Genomic DNA, 20,381 nt, shown 5'->3' on the forward strand with positions numbered 1-20,381 from the left:
TTACTTAATGAAAGCCTGTATAACTGGTATTTCATTCCTTTTTCTTTGAAATGTATGCATTTTGGGATTTTTCTATGACAATAAAAGGAATTGGTAATTTTTAAAAATTGTTAATGTTTGCAGTAATAAAACATGGGTTTGTTTAGATTTGGGGCAGAATCGTACTTAAATTTTAGAAGTTATAAAAGGCAATGTCGTGAAATCAGACTTCCTGTGGGTGGCGTTCTCTCATGAACACTGTGTACATGGTGTGGCATGATCACTGGCCATGACTTCTGTCATGTCTCCTCAGCCATATGGCTTTGACCTTGCTCCTTAGTCCCACCTGCCTTTCAGTCTTCTTTCTGGGCCCTGGCCTCACTGTGTTCCAGCAGTATTTTTTTTTCCTGTTTTATTTTTTGTTATTTTATTTTTTCAGTTTGATTGAGAGTTGTCATACATCACTATATGAGTTTTAGCTATATAGCACAATGGTTTGATTTACATCTGTTATGAGGTGTTTACCACAATAGGTTTAGTTAACCTCTATCATTTCATATAGACACAATAAAAAGAAAAGAAAAATAATTCTTATTATCAGAACTTTTAGGATCTTACTCTCTTCACAGTTTTCCTATATATTGTATAGCAGTGTTAACTAGTCATTACATTGTACATTACATCCCTAGTACTTATTGATCTTATTTATAACTGGAATTTTGTACCTTTTGACCACTTTCCGACAATTCTACTTTCAGCTACTTTTTTAAAAAAGTGAATTTTAAATATCATGACAATGTACATAAATATTTAAAAAATAGAATACACGTGTGGGTGTAATTTGTTCTTTATTTAATGTAAAGACTCTGCTTGATCTAATGGCATTTTTAATGAAGAATTTTTAATGTACACAAATGTAGGCAGAATAATATCGTGAATATCCATGTTCCCATTATTCAGCCTCCATAAGGATGAACCCATGGCCATATCATACTGTGAAATGAGAGACATTTTATCTGATTACGTACATTTAAACAATTATATTCCCAAAGAACCTTTACCTGTTGTTGAACTAGCAGTGGATCCAGATATTGGAAGAGACCCAGATAGACTATTAGTTCTGCCCTTCTGTGCTCCGATCATTTAATCTGAGCAGGTTTTAAGTGTAATGTAACAGCTCTATTGTTTTCTGAATGAGGGATATACCACCTATTTCTATAATTTTAAAGGAGATTCTTTTTCAGTTTATAAAAATAATGCATGCTCATTATAGAAAAATTAGAAAATGAGAAAACTATAAATTAGAATTTACTAGAATTCTAAACTAGAATTAGAATTTACTCAGAATCCAACATCTAAAGATCATTGGGAAGATAATAGCATATTCTTTTCCAGGATTTATTTTTTTATAAAGTATATTTTAATCAGAGATACAAGAAACATACATTTGGCTTTTGGCTGAGGCATTGAGGTTGAATATCATGTCATGGAATAAAGTTTTGGGATATAATATCACTACAAATATTAGTAGCCAGATTTTCTGAGTTGGGCATTATGGTGACGTGGCGATAATTTCTTAACCCCCTTAGGTGCTAGCTTGTTCGTGTGGTCTCTGTAGTGTATATTTATAATACTGAATAGATGCCTATTTTCAACTGAGGTCAGTGACTCAACAAAGTCTTGGTGGAACCTCATTTTTGTTCAACTGTATTTTTGTGTGTGTTCTCTATTATATATACTAGTATATAATACTTATCTCTCATGAAGTTCTGGAATGCCAAATTGATAATGTGCCCTAATCCATCTTTACTAGGTCTAATGAATTCCCTAATAGGACTTTCTCTTAAAAGATTCATAACTTAAATGGTAATAAATAACTGCAAACTAAAACAGGACTTCACAATCATTCTTTTAATATGATGGATGCTGCTACACCAATCTACAAATAGATAATCCAATCTTTATTATCTGCTTGTGTTATTAAATTTTTTTGTAATCAATTGTTGGCCTAAAAAGTATACACTCATGTCCCTAAAGTTATTTAGCTCATATGCTCTCTTATTATTGTATTAACTGTCAGTCTGATTTCTATTCTACATTTGAAATTTCTTAGTTGTTTTTAGTCAGTAATCACTAGTTTCCACCACCATCATTATGGCAATAGTTTACTCTTGGAATAATGAATATACATTTATACTTCAACTGACTGACTCCTCTCAAAGGGGAAGGGCTCATTACTCTTGGGCAGGATTGCTCAGCCTCTGCAGGTTTGATATTTCCACTGGATGATTCTTTGCAGTGGGGACCTGCCCATCCTATGCCTGAAGGATGTTTAGCAGCATCTCTGGCCTCTACTCCCCAGATACCAGTAGCAAACCCTGCCTGCTGTGCCAGACAAAAGCACCCGGTTGAGGACCACCACTGCTCTGGGATTATAAATATTCAAGGAACTCTGTGTGGGTTTTTATTGTTTTTCTATCTGTGTCTGGGAGTAAATGCCAAGTTGTCTTTCTCTGTCTGCTAGTGGTGGGAACAAGGGAGGAAGTACTACTTTATATAATAGACTCATTGGTCTTTTGTTTTTGGCTTCTTTCTTACTCCTTCCTTTCCAGTGTCCCAAACTCTGTACTTCCCGTGGGAAGTATGAACCCTGTCTCCACCTTATTCATCTCTTGGAGTGTCCTAGGCTCTGGCCTCCTTTGCTAACTCCCTCTGTCAACATGCTTCCATACATGTTATGGTTTCTAGAAGCAGAAATGTCTGATTTATCTATCAAGAATAGAACCTTGGTGGAATCTTGTTTTTGATCTTCCTTCCCATCTTGTGAGTGGTTATAGGTTTATCTCATCTTAAGGACATCCTGAGACACAAGGATGGGGAGCAGATGCTGACAACAATCAGCATCTACCTGGAAGCCGCTGTTGTTTTAAAATAGAACATGCTGGAGAAGATGTATTTTCATTTGCTTAACAAATAGATTTAAGTGCCACTTGACTTTTCCCCATTTCCTCCTACCCTTCCTTTCCTAGAGCTCATTATCCTGGGACCCACACGGTCAAGGATGCACGGTTGACTAAGAAGAAGCTCTGGTCTTCTGAAGATTTTAGCACTTTGAACAATGCCATGGGTGCCGGCTGCTGGGGTCGCATATTGAATCAGAATTATGTCAACGGCTACATGACTTCGTAAGTTATGAAGAACTTTGAAAGGATTTTACCTTGAAAATGTTCTAAAACACAAGTAGAAACATGTACGATGGACTTTCATGTTCTCACAACCTAGATTCAGTGATTGTAAACATTTTGCCTTATTAGCTTCATCTATACCTATGTCTGTACTTAAGCTACATCCATTTATTTTTCTGTATTTGAATATAGTCTTTATTGAATAAAGTCAGGCTTATTGAGATATAATTTATGTAAAGTAAAATTTATGCATTTCTATGATTTTTAAGATATATATATATATATATATATATATATATATATAATTTTTTTAAATGAATGATTATAAAGTAAAATTAAAAATGTCATGGCTCTTTACCCTAAACATTTTATCATGTGGCTCCAGGAAAAGGACATTTTCCTATACGATCACAATATCATTTTGATACATAAGAGCATAAGAACATTTAAAAAAGTATTTCTAATACCCAGTCTATCCAGGTTTTCCTAATTGTCTCAAAAAGTGTCATGTATAGCTTTTTTTAAAAAACATAAGAGCCAGTCAAGCACCATGCATTGCACTTAGATGACCCTAAAGTCTCCTTTAATCTAGAATAGTTTCCTTTCTTCCTCATTTCTTATGACAGGACTAGGCTTGTGGACTATCCACCTCCCAATGTGCCCCATTGATTCCTTAGAGCTTCATTAATTTGTGTAACTGTCTGTTTCCAAAACAGAGGTTCCAAGGAGAGAACACTCCTCTTTATTTCTTGGGGAAGCATTTCTTAAATGCTTTGAGAAGCTTCAATTGTAATTAGATTCAAATTAACTTTCTAAAACAAAAATAAATAGAGCAAAAGCAAGCCAATACATGCTTTTGTGATGTTAATGAGAGCTGACATATTATTCTGACAGCCCTCTTTGTTCTTTTTCTTCTATTTTTAAAAGAAAAGATGCTTCTCATGGAGAGTTTGGTTCTAAGGACTTAACTTGGTATTAGGAGTCAGGCATGCTCATGGCAGAGAATTGAGTTGACTGCATATAAATACAAAGTAGGAGGCAAAAATCACTCATATTTTTGCCATCCAGAAGTATCTGTTGTTCAAAATTTTGGAATGTGTCTTCCCATTTACATTATATATGTAAAAGTTTCATACAAAATTTTAATATAATGTACTATATAATGTTCAGGAAATAAGCTGCTTTTCACTTAACAAGGCATTATGAACTTTCCCTCATATTTAGGTATACTTTGACTTTAGCACTTTAAATGTTTATATATGTTCTTTTACATAAAGCGGGATTTCCCACACTTGCCTTGTCTCAGGAAGCACCTTATTCCTTGGCAGCTGCCCAGACCTGCTGAACCTTAATCTCCAGGGAAGGCTCCTGGGACTCTGGTGGTCTAGTCAGCACCCAGGTGATTCTGATGGCACACAGCTTTGGGAAACTGATGCAGAAAATATCCCGTACCTCATGAATATTTTCCTCTTCCTAGAAATGGAAGTTGTTTCTGTTTTCGTTAACAGTTGAGTACACACTGAAATGATCAGTTGTATGCAGATGTCTATATAGACATCGGTGATTATTTCCTCAGGGTGTGTACTTGGAAATAGAGTCAGTTTCTGTATCAGAGGTATATAGATTGTCAAGGCACTTGTGTATATTACAAAGTGCTCTCCAGGTAGTTTAATTTGTATTTCTGGCACTAGCAAGGGGAGATACCATGTATCTTGTAATCCACGGGTAAAGTCATGAGAGCTCTTAACATTTTCACTAGTAGTAAGCACTTTTTGAAAATTGGGACTATTATTTCTACTTTGTGTTGCCAGAATTAGAAGTCTTTGACTTTCTAAGAATGTCAGTCTGTCATTTTACTATGGGTGAGGACTTGCTAACAAAAATACAATCCTGTTGGTAAGCTCTCTCTAGTTTTTTTTGTTTGTTTGTTTGTTTGTTTTTGGCTGTGAGGAACCTAGCAGTACCAGGGTCCAGAGCTTCCTTTTTGTCCTTGGATTTTCCTGAGAACCACAGAGTCACAGTCTTAGGGGTCAGCACCCTCTCTGAAAGAATGGACCACAATGCAGACCAGCAAGCTGACCCAATTAGTACTTGTAGATGAAGCGATGAAGCAGAATCATAGTAGTGCTACAGCCCCGACCGTGTTCTGTCCTCTTCACACATTCAATTCCCACAGCAATCGCATGAGCGAGGTATAGTTCTTATCCTCATTTTACAGACCAGGAAACTGAGGGCCAGAGAGGTTAAGTGGTGGAGCCATGATTTGAACCCAGGCAGTCAGACTGTCAGAGTTCTCAATTTTATTGCAGTTCATAAAATTATATCATGAAACTGGGACACTGGGAAGGCTGACTGTCACAAGGAAAGCAAGTATGAATAAAGCCTTTATTTCTGGTACTGGTAGTGCATGGTCCATATTCTGATTACACCATGGCTCAGTAAAACTGCACATGTTGGATTAATCTAAATTTTTTAATTATGTGATTCACCATTAACAATATTTAGATGCATCCACACTGGATTTTTCAGAACATGAAGGAAGTTAGTAAACATATGTTTTCTTGCTTCGGGTGGCCATTTTTCAGTATTTATTATCTATTTATAGTAATAAAAGTGTAATATGCTAATTAGGGTGGATGTCCTTCCAGACGACCTTCCGGACGAAAGCTGGTGCTGCAAGGGAAGCCCGGGTCCCGGGTGTCAGGGAAGCTGGTGCTGGCAGCTGGGGAAAGGAAGGCCTACTCTTGCACGAATTTCGTGCATTGGGCCTCTAGTATATATATAAAAGGCTAATATGCAAAGTGTCCCATTGGCCCCAGCCAGCAGCCAGAAGGCCCTGATCGGCCCTGGTCACCGGCCAGGCCTAGAGACCCTACCCATGCATGCATTTCGTGCACTGGGCCTCTAGTATATATATAAATTATGTATACGTCTTTTTACTATGTAGGATTCTAGACATTTACATTTTCATCACAAATGTTTTGGTGTTTCTCTCTTATTAAACAAATCTTCTAGAACAATCGCTTGGAATGTGGTGGCCAGTTACTATGAGCAGTTGCCTTATGGGCGCAGCGGGCTGATGACTGCCCAGGAGCCCTGGAGTGGGCACTACGTGGTGGAAGCTCCTATCTGGATATCAGGTATGGTTCCCATACCTCTCACTCCCTAAAGTCCTCTCTAAGGGCAAAGCAGAACAGTCTTAGAGGGGGTTGTCACGGAAAGGCTGAAGCTCCCCCCCTAATTCTCCTGGCTCTTTAGGCTGTCTAACAATCAAATAGACAGAAGACAGATTATCAGCAGGAAAAAACAAGCAAATTTAAGTTTGTACATGTGGAGGTCCCATAGATATGGGACCTAAGATGTGATTAGAGTAAGTTTTTGATACACCTTTTAGACAAAGGAACAATCAACCTTTGAGGAGCTGACTGGACAACAAAATAGGCTTGGGTTCTAGTTACTGAAGAAATGAAGCAGTGCCCTAGCCGGTTTGGCTCAGTGGATGAGCGTTACTGTGGGCTGAGGGGTCCCAGGTTTGATTCCTGTTAAGGGCACATGCCCAGGTTGCAGGCTTGATGTCTGGTGGGGGGTGTGCAGGAGGCACCTGATTGATGATTCTCTCTCACCATTGACGTTTCTATCTCTCTCCCTCGCCCTTCCTCTCTGAAATAAAAACATATATTTTTTAAAAAGAAAAGAAACTAAGCAGTTTGCTTACACAGCTTTCTCTGTTCTGAGTGTCCTAAATCTGGCAATAAGGAATCGGTCTCTCTGCCTCCTGGTGCAGGGAGGGTACCTTTCACCTGCGAGATTTATTTTCTGCTCTCGGGGATAGAGAGAGTCAGTGTTGCACTGCCGTCTCAACTTTAATTAAAAATCATCATTATGCTGGTTTGGCACATGTTCTGGTTGGTTAATTCCTTAAATGTTGAACTTGATTTTTTTGCATGTGGGGTCAGGTCATAGAGTATTGCTCAGTACATTTTCAGGGCCAGCATTGGAGGTGCCCAAGAAATATATATTGTGTAAATAAACTTGTTTGAAACCATAAAGCCTAGTTTTTGAAATGCATTATTAACTTTTTAAACCTTATTTTTGTAGTTATACTAGGATGGGTTAAAGTCAGCAGTTCTCAACCTGTGGGTTGCGACCCCTTTGGCGGTCGAATGACCCTTTCACAGGGGTCGCCTAAGACCATCCTGCATATCAGATATTTACATTACGATTCATAACAGTAGCAACATTACAGTTATGAAGTAGCAACGAAAATAATTTTATAGTTGGGTCACAACATGAAGAACTGTATTTAAAGGGCCAGAAGGTTGAGAACCACTGGGTTAAATAGAGATGAACAAAGGTTGGGAGAGGATAATCTTATTTTACTATTGGAAAAAGACAATTGTATTCTTGAACTGACAGAGTGCGGTTCATTTATTTTTACTAGTCTTTCTAAGAATCCTCCCACAATTGTACTATTTAACTGGACTAATTATTCCAAAGTTGGAACATGGAATTGGCAAGTATTTTCTTCCAAAATAAAAAAATAGCTTGTTTTTGAAATGCATTATTAACTTTTTAAACCTTATTTTTGTAGTTATACTAGGATGGGTTAAAGTCAGCGGTTCTCAACCTGTGGGTTGCGACTCCTTTGGCGGTCGAACAACCCTTTCACAGGGGTCAACTAAGACCATCCTGTAGACAGGTTTTTAAAAAACAACCCCGTTATTACCATTTTTATCTTATTTGGCTCTTTCTATGCTTTTCTGTAGCTCATACTACTCAGTTTACTCGACCAGGTTGGTATTACCTGAAGACAGTTGGCCATTTAGAGAAAGGAGGAAGCTATGTAGCTCTAACTGATGGCTTAGGTAACCTCACCATCATCATTGAAACAATGGTAATTCTTTGTTGTTTTTTTCAGGGGGGTTGGGATTAAATCACTTTGTTTTTTAAAATCAGCTTTTGAAGATTATATATACAACTAGAGGCCTGGTTCACAAAATTCAGGTGGGGTGGGTGTGTCCCTCAGCTTGGCCTGCATCCTCTCGCAATCTGGGACCCCTGGCTCCTAACTGCCTGCCTGCCTTCCTGATTGCCCCTAACCACTCCGCATGCCTGCCTCATTGCCCCTAACCACTCGCCTGCCTGCCTGATCACCCCTAACCACTCGCCTGCCTGATCGCCCCTATCTGCCTCTGCCTTGGCCCCTGCCACCACAGCTTCGTCCAGAATGACGTCTGGAAGGTCGTTCAGCTGTCTGGTCTCATTAGCATATTGTGCTTTTATTATTATAGATAAGCAGTATGTAGTGGAGGATGGAACTTTTCCCTATACCCTTTCAGGTTCAATAGCTGAGGCTCCACAAATTAAACTGACAAAAGACAGAATAGCCTGAGAAAAGAAAACAGAATTTATTTGTGTATGCAGTGTACATACATGTGGGAGGAACTCAGTGATGAAATCACTCAACCAGGTGGTTAGGATTTGATTTTATACACCTAGCTTAGTGAGTAATGGAGAAAGGAGAAAGGGAGCATTTAGGGAAATAAATGACTTTTGGGAAAGATGATGGGTTTTTAGGAGAGCAAACAGGAGATGAGAAACTTGGGATAGTGTTTGACTGGACTGATATGAGCAGTCTTTCCCTCTCCTTCAGGGCCATAAAACTCCCCTAGAGATTTGGGGTAGGTTTTTATTCCCATTCCTCCATTCTGGGATAGATGCACCTTGAAGAGGAATTATGGCAGCCTTATTTCCCAGAACTTGCTACTTTTAATCTTCCTTCTGTTTTCCTTCATCTTTTGAGTCTCAACTATCTTCAACTTAAAGTAATCTTTATATACCAAAGTGGCATATTTTGTGGTGGTTTATTCCTGATCTCCTTCAAACATATACTTAAAGTCCATAATTTCATAAGGTTTAACATGTATAAGCCCAATAAACCATAATCACAACCAAAGTAGTGAGTGAGTATCCATCACCCACCTAAGAGGATTCATGTCCCTGTATAAGTAGTCCCTCTGTCCTGCTATTCCTCATACATTGTGACGTCATTGCTTTATGTCACTGAAGAATAGTTTGCATTTTCTGGAGTTTTCTGTCTCAGTGGAATCATACATTATATAATGTTTTTTGTCTTGCTGATTTCACTCAGAATAAAACATAAAAACATCTCAATACATCTCAAGTGTTTGTTTTCTTACTGTATTTTACTTGGAAAATATTTACAACATAAAAAATCTAATGTGGGTGCTATAAAATGACTGGAATTTAGCTATGAATTCAAAGTATGGTTCAGTCAAAATGCCAGTGAGCTTTACTTTGACTAGTGATATGCAATGGACACTCAATAAAGGTTATATTAGAAGAAAGTCTTTACAATTTTAAAATAAACTCATAGTTGTCACCTAATATGTACAGTTTCTCTTAATATTGGGGCATTAAATGTTTAATATTTTTTTCTAATGGCTTATGCATCATTTGGATAATTTATGTGATTGTTTTCTCCTCAGAGCCATAAGCATTCTAAGTGTATACGGCCACTGCTTCCTTATTTCAACGTGTCACACCAAATTGCTACCTTCGTTCTTCAGGGTTCTTTTGTAAGTAAACATGTGGGGCTTTTATTTTGGTTTTGAGAATTTATATATTTTATCATAGACTAGCAGTTTTTAAATGAAATCATATATTACAGTTGGAAGACAAGATGTCTTATTAGAGTCTTAAAGAAACGATTTTTATAAAAAAGTCACTGGTTGCCACCCATGTTCTTATGGGTGAGAAAAATCACTATAAAATAATGTTGTTGTTCTTTACCATAAAGTTTACTAAAAGTTAAAAATAAAAAGCTTGCGTATGAGTGGATAAATGCCGTGTCTTGGAGCTGCTGACTGGTTTTAGTCTATCACTCCAGAGCTGCTAGGAGGGAGAGCTCTGTGGCCTTGAAGAGCACTTAACAAACGTGACCTGCAGGAAAGTCATTCTTAAGCAGGAGCATCAGTTATGTAGTCTGGGGACCTTTTAAGCATTGATCTATATAGTGCTCTGTACATAAACGATAGAGAGACCAGACTCCTCTTTCTACCTATTGTTAGATTTGAATGCAGAAAATGCAGCATTCTTTCTAATCGCATTAAGGATGGTTTTTTAATACTAGAACATTCTTTAAAAATATTTAAAAAAATGATTTCAGAGAGGAAGGAAGAGGAAGAGGGAGAGAGAGACAGAAGCATCAAGAGAGTGAATCATTGGTCAGCTGCCTCCTGCACGCCCCCTACTGGAGACCAAGCCTGCAACCTGGGCATGTGCCCTGACTGGGAATCAAACCATGACCTCCTGATTTATATAGGTCAAGGTTCAACCACTGAGCTACACAGGCCTGGCAATACCAGAATATTCTTAAAAAGCTTTCCATACAAGTACAATAATGAGTATTTTTGAAGCCAAGACACTAAAATAAACATTTGCCAAAAGTCTGTAGATTTATAGGGAATAAAATATTTGCTTGAATAATGCTTTTCTACTTTTAAAACGTTACCGTTTAAATTTGAGAGGTGGGCCTTTTGGTGGATAGAGAAAAAGTGCATATGGCCACTGGTTCGTTCTTGCTGGTATGACTTTGGGAATCCTCAGAAGGGTATGACAAGCCACTCAGCTGTGCTTCCTGTGTGTTCTCTCCTCAGAGTGAAATACTGGAGCTGCAAGTGTGGTACACCAAGCTTGGGAAGTCATCGGAGAGCTTTCTCTTTAAACAGCTGGATTCTCTATGGGTAGTTTTAAAACAAATTCCTATGTATTAGCATTGCAACAGTCAGTGTTTCTCAACCTTCTGGCCCTTTAAATACAGTTCCTCATGTTGTGACCCAACCATAAAATTATTTTTGTTGCTACTTCATAACTGTAATGTTGCTACTGTTATGAATCATAATGTAAATATCTGATAGGCAGATGGTCTTAGGCGACCCCTGTGAAAGGGTCGTTTGCCCGCCCAAGAGGTCGAGACCCACTGGTTTAAGGGAACAGAAATTTGATTAATGAATTAAGAATTTCTAATTTTATAATTGATTTTAGGGCTGAAGCATACTAGGGAGAAAGTTGTCCCCAACCAATTTTTGTTTTTATAAAATAGGGATCCTCTTCAAAGCAGTTGGTTTGTCTTAGTGAATGATACCACCATCATTTTTTTTGCCTGCTCTAGTCAGAAATTTGAGTCTCATTTGAAACTGTCTTTCCCACTCTTCATGTACGCACGCTTTATATACCACCAGCGATCGAGGATAGGGATTCTACCATCTACACGTCTCTCTTTCCTCATTCCCCTTTCCCACTACCTCTGCTTGATTCCATTCCTCATTATCTTGCTCCCGGATTTTGGAAACCACCTCCTGTTTCCCCAGCCGCTAATGTGGTTCTCTCCAGACCCCCATCACACTGCTACCAGACTGATGTGTCTAAAATGCAGGTTGGATTTTTCTCCTCTCTCGCTCAAAGTGCCTCAGTGATTTTTCCTGTAAGTTCATATCTCTTAGTGCAGCCCATGACACTCCATATGACCTCAAGATGCATGTCCTATGAAACTGGCCTCACAAATTAAACTTCTTGCATTTTCCAGAGCATAGCACTCCAGTCTAACTACTTTTGTGACTCTGCACATGCCTTTTCTTCCTCCTAGAATTTCTCGCCACATGTCTTTGTCATCCTTCCAGACTCAGCTCAAGGTCACCTCCTCCGGGGCTTCCCCACCAGCCTTGGCTCATCTCCGCCTGGGAAGATGTGCTTGTCCCGTTAAACACTTTCCCGCTGCACTGGCCACCTTGAGGCCTGAGGCCCTGCCTCCTTTAGCTTTTTATCCCAGGGCCTGCTGTAGTGCTGAGTACATGGTGGTTTCTCAGGAAGTAGTTCAGAGAATGGATTGGCCTAAGCAAGCACATTACTTCCCCTAATGGACACAGATCTGGTAATTATTTGTATCCTGTGAACCCACTAGCCACTCTCAATGATTGAACATGCATTAATATTAAATTCCGGAAAAAAGGACAGTCTGTTTTATTTGTACAACAATTGCTAGAAATAGCATAATAAAATTGATTTTCCCTACAGGAAAAATAATGTCATTTGGGGTTATTTCTGAGCCAAAATATGGTGTTAGATATTTCATAGATCTGACCAACAATTTATTATTAAAGCAAAGATAGAATAGAACCTCCTTTAGTTCAAAGTAGAAAGAAAGCAGCTCAAATTTCATAGACTAGGCGTACAACAAATGCCTACGTTAATTGTACACCAGACTGCTTTTGGCACACAACAGGGAAGACAGAGGATGTGTTTTCATAGGTCACACACTGGGCTAGGAGCACTGTAGAAATATTATCTCATTCAGTCCTCACAGAAGCCCTGGGAAGTATGTATAGTTTTGCCTCATTTTGTAGATGAGGATATTGTGACTTAAAGAGATTAATTTGCTAAGATCATTAATGTCTTATAAACCTAACTTGCTAATTGAAATATATTTTGAACATAGAATGTGTTGAACTATTTTTTCCTTAACAGTAAAAGGTTTCCTGAGTCACCAGTGAGAGTTTATGGATTTTTCTACCTTAGTAAAAAATTAGTAGTCTTAAAAAGTAAATAAGCAGGTCTCCTAGTTATGTGTATTGAATATATACAGGGTTGGACAAAAGTAGGCTTACAGTTGGCAATATGTGAAGCAATTTATTCTTGTATTTTATTTATTAACTAGAGGCCCGGTGAACAAAAATTTGTGCACTCGTGGGGAAGGGGAGGTCCCTCAGCCCGGCCTGTGCCCTCTCGCAGTCTGGGACCCCTCGGGAGATAACGACCTGCTGGCTTAGGCCTGCTCCCGGGTGGCAGAAGGCAGGCCCAATCCCTAGGTGCAGCCCCTGGTCGGGCTCAGAGCAGGGCCGATTGGGGAGTTGGGGCGCCGCCCCCTGTCACACTCAAGGCAGGGTCGATGGGGAGGTTGTGGAGCAACCCCCTGTCACACACAGAGCAGGGCCCATCAGGAGGGTTGGGGCTCTGTACCCTGTCACGCACAGAGCAGGGCCCATCAGGGGGTTGGGGTGCTGCCCTCTATCACCCACAGAGCAGGGCGGATCAGGGGGTTGGGGCGCTGCCACTGTCACACTCAGGGCAGGGCTGATGGGGAGGTTATGGCTCTACCCCGTCACACACAGAGCAGGGCCCGTGGGGGGGGGGAGCTCCCCCCTATCAGGCACAGAGCAGGGTGGATAGGGAGGTTGTGGCCCTGCCCCCTGTCACACACAGAGCTGCAGGGCGATCAGGGGGTTTGGGCGCTGCCCCCTGTCACGCTGATCCCGGTGCCGGGAGGCATATTACCCTTTTACTATATAGGGTAGAGGCCTGGTGCATGGGTGGGGCTGGCTGGTTTGCCCTGAAGGGTGTCCTGGATCAGGGTGGGGGTCCCCACTGGGGTGCCTGGCCAGCCTGGGTGAGGGGCTGAGGGCTGTTTTCAGGCTGGGGGTGACTGAACTCCCAAACGCTCCTTTTTTCCTTTTTTTTTTTTTTTTTTTTTTTAATTCTGGGCCAGCTTTAGCTTGAGGCTTGGCTCCAGCTCTTAGGCCTCCGGCTGAAAGTAGGTTTCTGGCCTTTGCTTACAATGTTGCGAATCTGCTGGCTGAAGTTGGGCGTATTTGTTACAGAGTTTCTTAAACTGCCAGCTCAGAGGCCTCCAGCGGCAGGCGGGGAATGTTGGTTTCCTCCGTCACTGAGGCAACCAAGCCTCATATTAGTTTCAAGCTGCCTGGCTGCCGGCCGCCATCTTGGCTGACAGTTAATTTGCATAACTCGCTGATTAGCCAATGAAAAGGGTATCGGTCGTACGCCAATTACCATGTTTCTCTTTTATTAGATAGGATTACTATATTATTTTCCATATACACAACTGTAAACTGACTTGTACCACCCTCTATATAAATATTTGTAGACATAAACACATATGAAGTGTTTTATATATATATATGTGTGTGTGTGTGTGTGTGTGTGTGTGTATATATATATATATATATATATGCTATTTTTATTATAGACAATGATGTAATATTTAAAACACACACATGTACAAGGGAGGGCAAAAGTTGGTTTACAGTTGTTAGTATGCAAAAATTTGTTCTTATATTATTATTAATTTTTATACTATTTTCCATATAAGTAACTATAAGCCTACTTTTGCCCACTCCTGTACAAGCCTTAAGGAACTTACAGTGTAATGGAAAATAATAGACTAATAGAAGTAGATTTGGGGATCATCTAGTCCTCCTTCCCTCCGTGTAGTGAAATTCTTTAAAAAATGCTTTCTATGAAGAATAATCCTATAAACTCTTCAAAATAACGTTTTTTTGGAGGGCCTTGATCTGGGGTGTGTCTTTTAGAACTGGTTAGGAAGTTCTAACAGAAATGAGTTTGGCTTATCTTTGAGCCTGCGTTTTAAAAAGCCATTTTGCCCAAATGAGACGAGCCAAAGCCCTGTCCTTGACACCACGTTTTCTTTTTAGCTCCTTGACAGCAGCGGCAGCTTCACGGTGGAGCTGCAGGAGGATGAGCTGTTCACACTCACCACTCTCACCACCGGCAGCAAAGGCAGCTACCCACCGCCTCCCAAGTCCCAGCCCTTCCCACCCATCTACACGGATGACTTCAACGTTGGTGAGTTTCCTTCACTACAACTGTAACTTGGTTCCCATTTTATCAGTTGTGGAGATTCTGCCGGTGAAACCAGTGTGTGACCTAGCGTTGCGAAAAGTGCATTCATTGAGCTCTAAGTCTCTTATCTTTTATGTTACTTCAGGGTGAATCTCCACTTGAGGACCTATATTTTTCAGTGCCAGCAAAAGCCTTGAGGTCATTGTCAGGATGAAAGAATTCTAAGTAGTTTTTGGTGAAACCTAAGATTTGTTACACGGCTACTGCCCCTTACCCATGTCTCATGAAAGCCATTGTCCTTTGTGTAGAATTTAAGGCACATTCACACCTGTCCTCACGTAGTGTTAGTGGACTGAGTGCTTGTGGGCAGTTGCTCTATCCTTGGGTAATCCAACTCATTGTCCAATCTCTAGTGTGCCTGGGGGTTTTATGTGTGTGCCCTCCTGGTTTTCTGGGAAGATCTGTCCTGCTGCCGGTAGAAAAGCTTTTGATGATAGGAAATTTAGGAAATCTTGCAAATGTAGGAAAACTGTTGGTAATTTAATCATTGTATTCCTAGATCCCTCAGCAATCGACAAGACTTGGGGACTGGTAGGTGTGGGTGCATAGCATCATGGACCTCACAGACAGGGCCAGGTTTTCTGCTCCTGGGATCCACAGCTGGAGGGGAGAAGTAGGGAGGGAGACTGGCTTTGGGAGAGAGACCCAGCCTTCTGTTGCTGCGGGGCTGCTGGTGAGACTCCCAGACTCCTACACCCCTGCCCAGTGGTCCCTGCCAGGGTCTCAGCTCCTTCCCCAGGAACCGATCCCTGGTTGACTGGAGTACAAGGCCCTTTGCACTGTGCTGAGTCCTCTCGATCTTTAGGATAAACCAGGCCACAGTGACCCTGCCTCCACAGCGGAGCGTGGTGCTGTTTTCTTGCAAGTCCCTGAAATGGCCTCCAATATCTTAGCGCTGGGCACAGTCCTCGGTCTGCAGCAGTAACCCTCCTTGCGTTCAGTCAGGAGGGGTCAGCGTGGGACATGGCCTGTGGGCACCCCGGCCATTTATTCTGTGACCTGCAGATGGAAGGCAGTCCTCACCCTTCCAATCTAAAATACACTAAAACGGAAATTAAACACCAGGCCAGGCTTCGGAACTACTTTATAGGGTTCTGAATGTCTCAAATGATGTGGCGAATGTGAAAACACTTGGAAAATCATGAAGCGAGAAATTGCTGTAAGATATTATGACTGAAATTGCTCATCTAGTGCCTTCATCATGGTAAGACTATAATTTAATAAAACTAAGGAGAGATTGATAGCTTAGGCTCAACACTGATTTTTTGTTCCATTTTAGAAAGAGAAGAAAATTTGTGAGTTCTAAATCCTGTGTTTGGTATCGTGAGCCTTTTCTAATGTTCTCTCTGCTGATGACTGTGAGCAGTGACTTAGAACCTTGTCTGACAGATATTGGAAATAACAAAACTGTCTCTTGTTGAGTCCTGGCCAGGGCTGGCTTATGTCTGCACTTTATATACATTCTTTCATGTATTTATTCTCTGTCCTCCTCCCACTTTGAAATGAGGAAACTGAGAGACAGGGAAGTGGAGCACCTTGCCCAGGGCCAGACTAGAACTTGAACCCAGGTCTGCCTTCTTCCAGAATTCATGGTCTTTCCCCTTCAGCAGGTGCACAGGTTAAATATGTAAAGTCTGTATGTCACACTGATCATATTGACATTAATAATGACAGCGGAAAATCAATATCTCATTAGTAATTTAAACCCTAAACTCTGACTGGTTGTAAGTTTCATTTCCTCGTTTAGCACTTTGCAGCAGTGTTTTAAAATGTACCATAAAATCTCCGAGAAAAAAATGTTCATGAGGATTTGACATTAAACAGAGCATTTATTGTATTCTGAACAGAATACCCGTTTTTTAGTGAAGCCCCGAATTTTGCTGACCAGACGGGCGTGTTTGAATACTTTATGAATACGGAAGACCCGGGAGAGCACCGCTTCACGCTGCGCCAAGTTCTCAATCAGCGACCCATTACGTGGGCTGCGGATGCGGCCAGCACCATCAGCATTATCGGGGATTACAAGTGGTACGTGATGCTGGCGTGCGTTCTTGACGTAGATCCGACTGCAGTAACCTTGTCCTGCTGTTGGGTACATTCTGAAACAAAGGCTTTTCCACGTCCTCCTGTCCAGGCACCTAATAGGTGTGTGATAGTTATTGAATATTAGGGTGACCACAAAGTAGCAAGTTGTTTTGCTGTGTCAGTTTCCTTCCCTCAAATTTTCCCAGTTTCGTAGTAATTATTCCAGTAACAGAAGATTTTAATATAAAAATTGAGGACTTTTGGACCAATAGTAATTTAGCATTTATTTACAGTATATTTGAGTGGCTTTTTTGGGTTTGTTTTTTGATCTGGTGGTGCCACCTGCTGGATTTATACTAGAATTACACTGTGCTAGCCTGTGACTGTAGATGGCAATCATGAAAATTAGCTTTTAGTTGGATAGGGAATTCAACTCTTCTTTTTAGGCATCTGGTAAAGAGACAAGTTGTATTTGTTTTTCACTTAAAATATAATGACCAAATCAAAACTCCTCTTCCCCGTTAAGTCAGTTATGGAATTCCAATGTACTGGTTATTATACCTGTTTTTGGTGTGTGTTTTTTCTATCTTTCTTTTTAGCTGGTATAATTCCACTAAACCATTCCAGGTTTAGTGATACTAGCTATTAATACCAAGCCCCCAAACAGCCTATCTGTAGTTTAGAAATTGGACAGGGTGGGGAATATAGTTCTGAAAAGAACATTGAATTGTTTATCTGTGGAATGCTGCAGAAAACCTTACCCTTCTGTATTGCTTATTTTCTGTTAAAATCACAATTCTAGTCCCAAGCTCTTTTATGTCTTGAGAAGCTGTCAGCTATCCAGAGTTCCTGGGAACCTTACAGAGGTAATACTCAACACTGGTGTGAGCTCCCCACAACCACCTTATGGCAGAGGTCTCATCCTCCCAGCTTATAGATTGGCAAACTGAGGCTTCTGGGCAAGATTTGCCCATGATCCCACCCTGACAAATTGCAGAACCAGGGTTAGAGGCCAGATCTCTCTGGTTCTGTAGCCCATGATCTTTGGACCACACCTCACAGTCTCATTTTAATCATTGTCTTCTTCCTCAGAGTAGAAAGGGGAACATTAGTGAGCTTTCTCTGTAGTTCTCTTTTTGTGAACCAGCTCTCCATGTGTGCACAGGGCTGCCAGTTCTTAGATCTGTGTTTGCAGTAGAACTTCCTCTCTGTCATGTTTACACGTAGATAAGTACCAGCACAGTACTTTAGGTAGACTTCCCCTGAGCAACTTATGATTTTTCATTTGTTAGTAAGCTTTGTTTGGGATCTGAAGACAATCACAAAGTTACCTTTGCCCTGCCTGGAGTGGCTCAGTTGGTTGGGCATCGTCCTGAGCACCGAAAGGTTGCATGTTGGATTCCTGGTCAGGGCACATGCCTGGTTGCGACCTCGATCCCCATTGGGGGTGTGCAGGAGACAGCCAATCCATGTTTTACTCTCTCCCTCTCCTTTCCTCTATCTAAAAATTAATTTAGAAAAATATTTAGAAACACACACAAAAGAACCTCCCAAAGTTACCTTTTGCTGTACACATCCAAACTCTACATCCCTTTGATCAAATTTGCTTAATATGTGGGCTGGGTTTTGTTCTCCCAGCACCACTGAGAGACTATGGCTATGGAAGAGCACTCCACACTGTTACTCTACTTCATTCATTATCTGTAAAATTGCCTGTAAGTTCTGATGCAGGAATCTCTTATTCTGGAATGGGATGGGACTCTAAATCAAATAATTTATGATGCGGACAGTATCTGTAGCACATTCGAACTCTAAGGAACCAGAAGAGAGGTAGGGATATATTGATTACTATGGAGGACATACCTGAGAGACTGGCTTTACTTACTTAGCATTTGATTTTCCCCTAAAGTAGCCCAGTTCTGATTAGAGGATTAAATGTGAGTTCCCTTATTGTTGTATACCTGTTGTAGGTGCCTCTTTTTTTTAGTATTTTCATTTACATAGTAAAATTCCACTGTGCAAATTTTACTGATAAAAAAACTCCGAGAAATGTAAAAGCCATATAATTCTAGATCCAGTTTACCCCATTTCCAAAATATTTGGGGGCATTCTTAATTTTTATTTTAGGTAGATTGCTTGCTTTATTACTTGGCTATGGTCAGGCTTTCTTTCTTGTTTGCAGTTCTATTTCAAGTGCGAGGTGAATTGTTTTCAGAGATCATGTTATCTGGAGGTGGCTCGGTCGCTGCTTAAGGTATCTAGTAGCATTTATAACAGGAAGCCTGGAGGAGAGTCAAGTCCTAGCCCTGCTGGCTCCTGGTTGGCTGAATCTACTGTCCATTAGTCATCTCAGAGCCAGAGCTTTACTGCTTCTGTATATCCCCTGACCGGCAGCATCTGCATCACCTGGGAATCTGTTAGACAGCAGGTTCAGGCGGCCCACCCTCCACCTGCTCAGGTTAACAGGCCCTCCTGCTGGTCTCAGTGCTGCTCAGGTTGAAAACCCCAGGTGTACAGTCCACATAGAGTTGGCTCTGTCTTTGCAGAGAAATAATTTTAGGTCTTTTGTCTGGAGTTTCTAGGTCTTATTGGTGTTAAATGTAAAACTTATCCCTCAAGTCACTGATGTTTTCCCAGAAGCGCCTGCCATAGCTCTCGCTGCTTATCGTTGCTGATGGAAATGTAATAAACCTTTGTTCAGAATTGTTGGGAGATTGCCTTTTACGAATTCCTAGAAAAATGGCTTCTTTTAATGTTATTTATTCTTAGGATGGATGAGACGCTGTTATAGAGAGAAGAAATATAGTCTTAAGAAACTTAAAAACAGTAAATACTGTTTTCCAGTAATTCATTAAAAGAGGCAATGAAATGCGTTGACTTTAGTCTTGTAAAACTTAAAGCCATCATCAGGGCAGACTCTCCAAGTCCATTCTTGCTACAAGCACAGATGTAGCAGATCCCGTACTCACCTCCATTAGAGGTTTGGAAGCACGGGGCTGTGCCGTGACGCATCATCCTGCTGTGCTCAGCAGGGCATAATGGAAAGCCTAACCAGCCGTTTCATTCTGCAGGTCCAACATGACCATCACGTGTGATGTTTACATAGAGACCCCTGGGAAGGGAGGTGTGTTCATTGCCGGAAGAGTGAATAAAGGTGGCATCTTGATTAGAAGTGCCAGAGGGATTTTCTTCTGGATTTTTGCAAATGGCACCTACAGAGTTACAGGTGATCTGGGTAAGTGTCTTATTCTATAGCATGAGAGAACTTGTGCGAAGCTTTCTCGAATATTACAGAGTTGAGCTGGCAGTAAGGGTGGGATTTGCATAGATGGGGGTGAGGGTAGAGAGTGCTCAGGAAACAAGTAAGTAGAAGCAAGGAGGTGGCCACTGTGCTTGTGGAAATACAAGGAGAGGGATTGATAGGCTTAAAATAGAGTAATCCTATTTCCTAATTTA

General features: G+C 40.8%; 1 protein-coding gene across 2 annotated transcripts in view; it reads left to right on the forward strand.

Annotated features, from left to right (window-relative positions):
• The window catches only part of GALC (galactosylceramidase), a 44,973-nt gene that overhangs the window by 17,528 nt on the left and 7,064 nt on the right, over positions 1-20,381 (forward strand). For both annotated transcript variants that reach the window (XM_059688818.1, XM_059688828.1), the window contains 8 exons: positions 3,009-3,164; positions 6,180-6,304; positions 7,931-8,058; positions 9,674-9,763; positions 10,844-10,930; positions 14,693-14,843; positions 16,748-16,928; positions 19,997-20,160. In XM_059688818.1, the coding sequence (XP_059544801.1) occupies positions 3,009-3,164; positions 6,180-6,304; positions 7,931-8,058; positions 9,674-9,763; positions 10,844-10,930; positions 14,693-14,843; positions 16,748-16,928; positions 19,997-20,160 (1,082 nt within the window). The remainder of the gene's footprint in view (positions 1-3,008; positions 3,165-6,179; positions 6,305-7,930; positions 8,059-9,673; positions 9,764-10,843; positions 10,931-14,692; positions 14,844-16,747; positions 16,929-19,996; positions 20,161-20,381) is intronic.

Source organism: Myotis daubentonii, chromosome 1, assembly GCF_963259705.1.
Source record: "Myotis daubentonii chromosome 1, mMyoDau2.1, whole genome shotgun sequence".
Lineage (NCBI taxonomy): Eukaryota > Metazoa > Chordata > Mammalia > Chiroptera > Vespertilionidae > Myotis > Myotis daubentonii.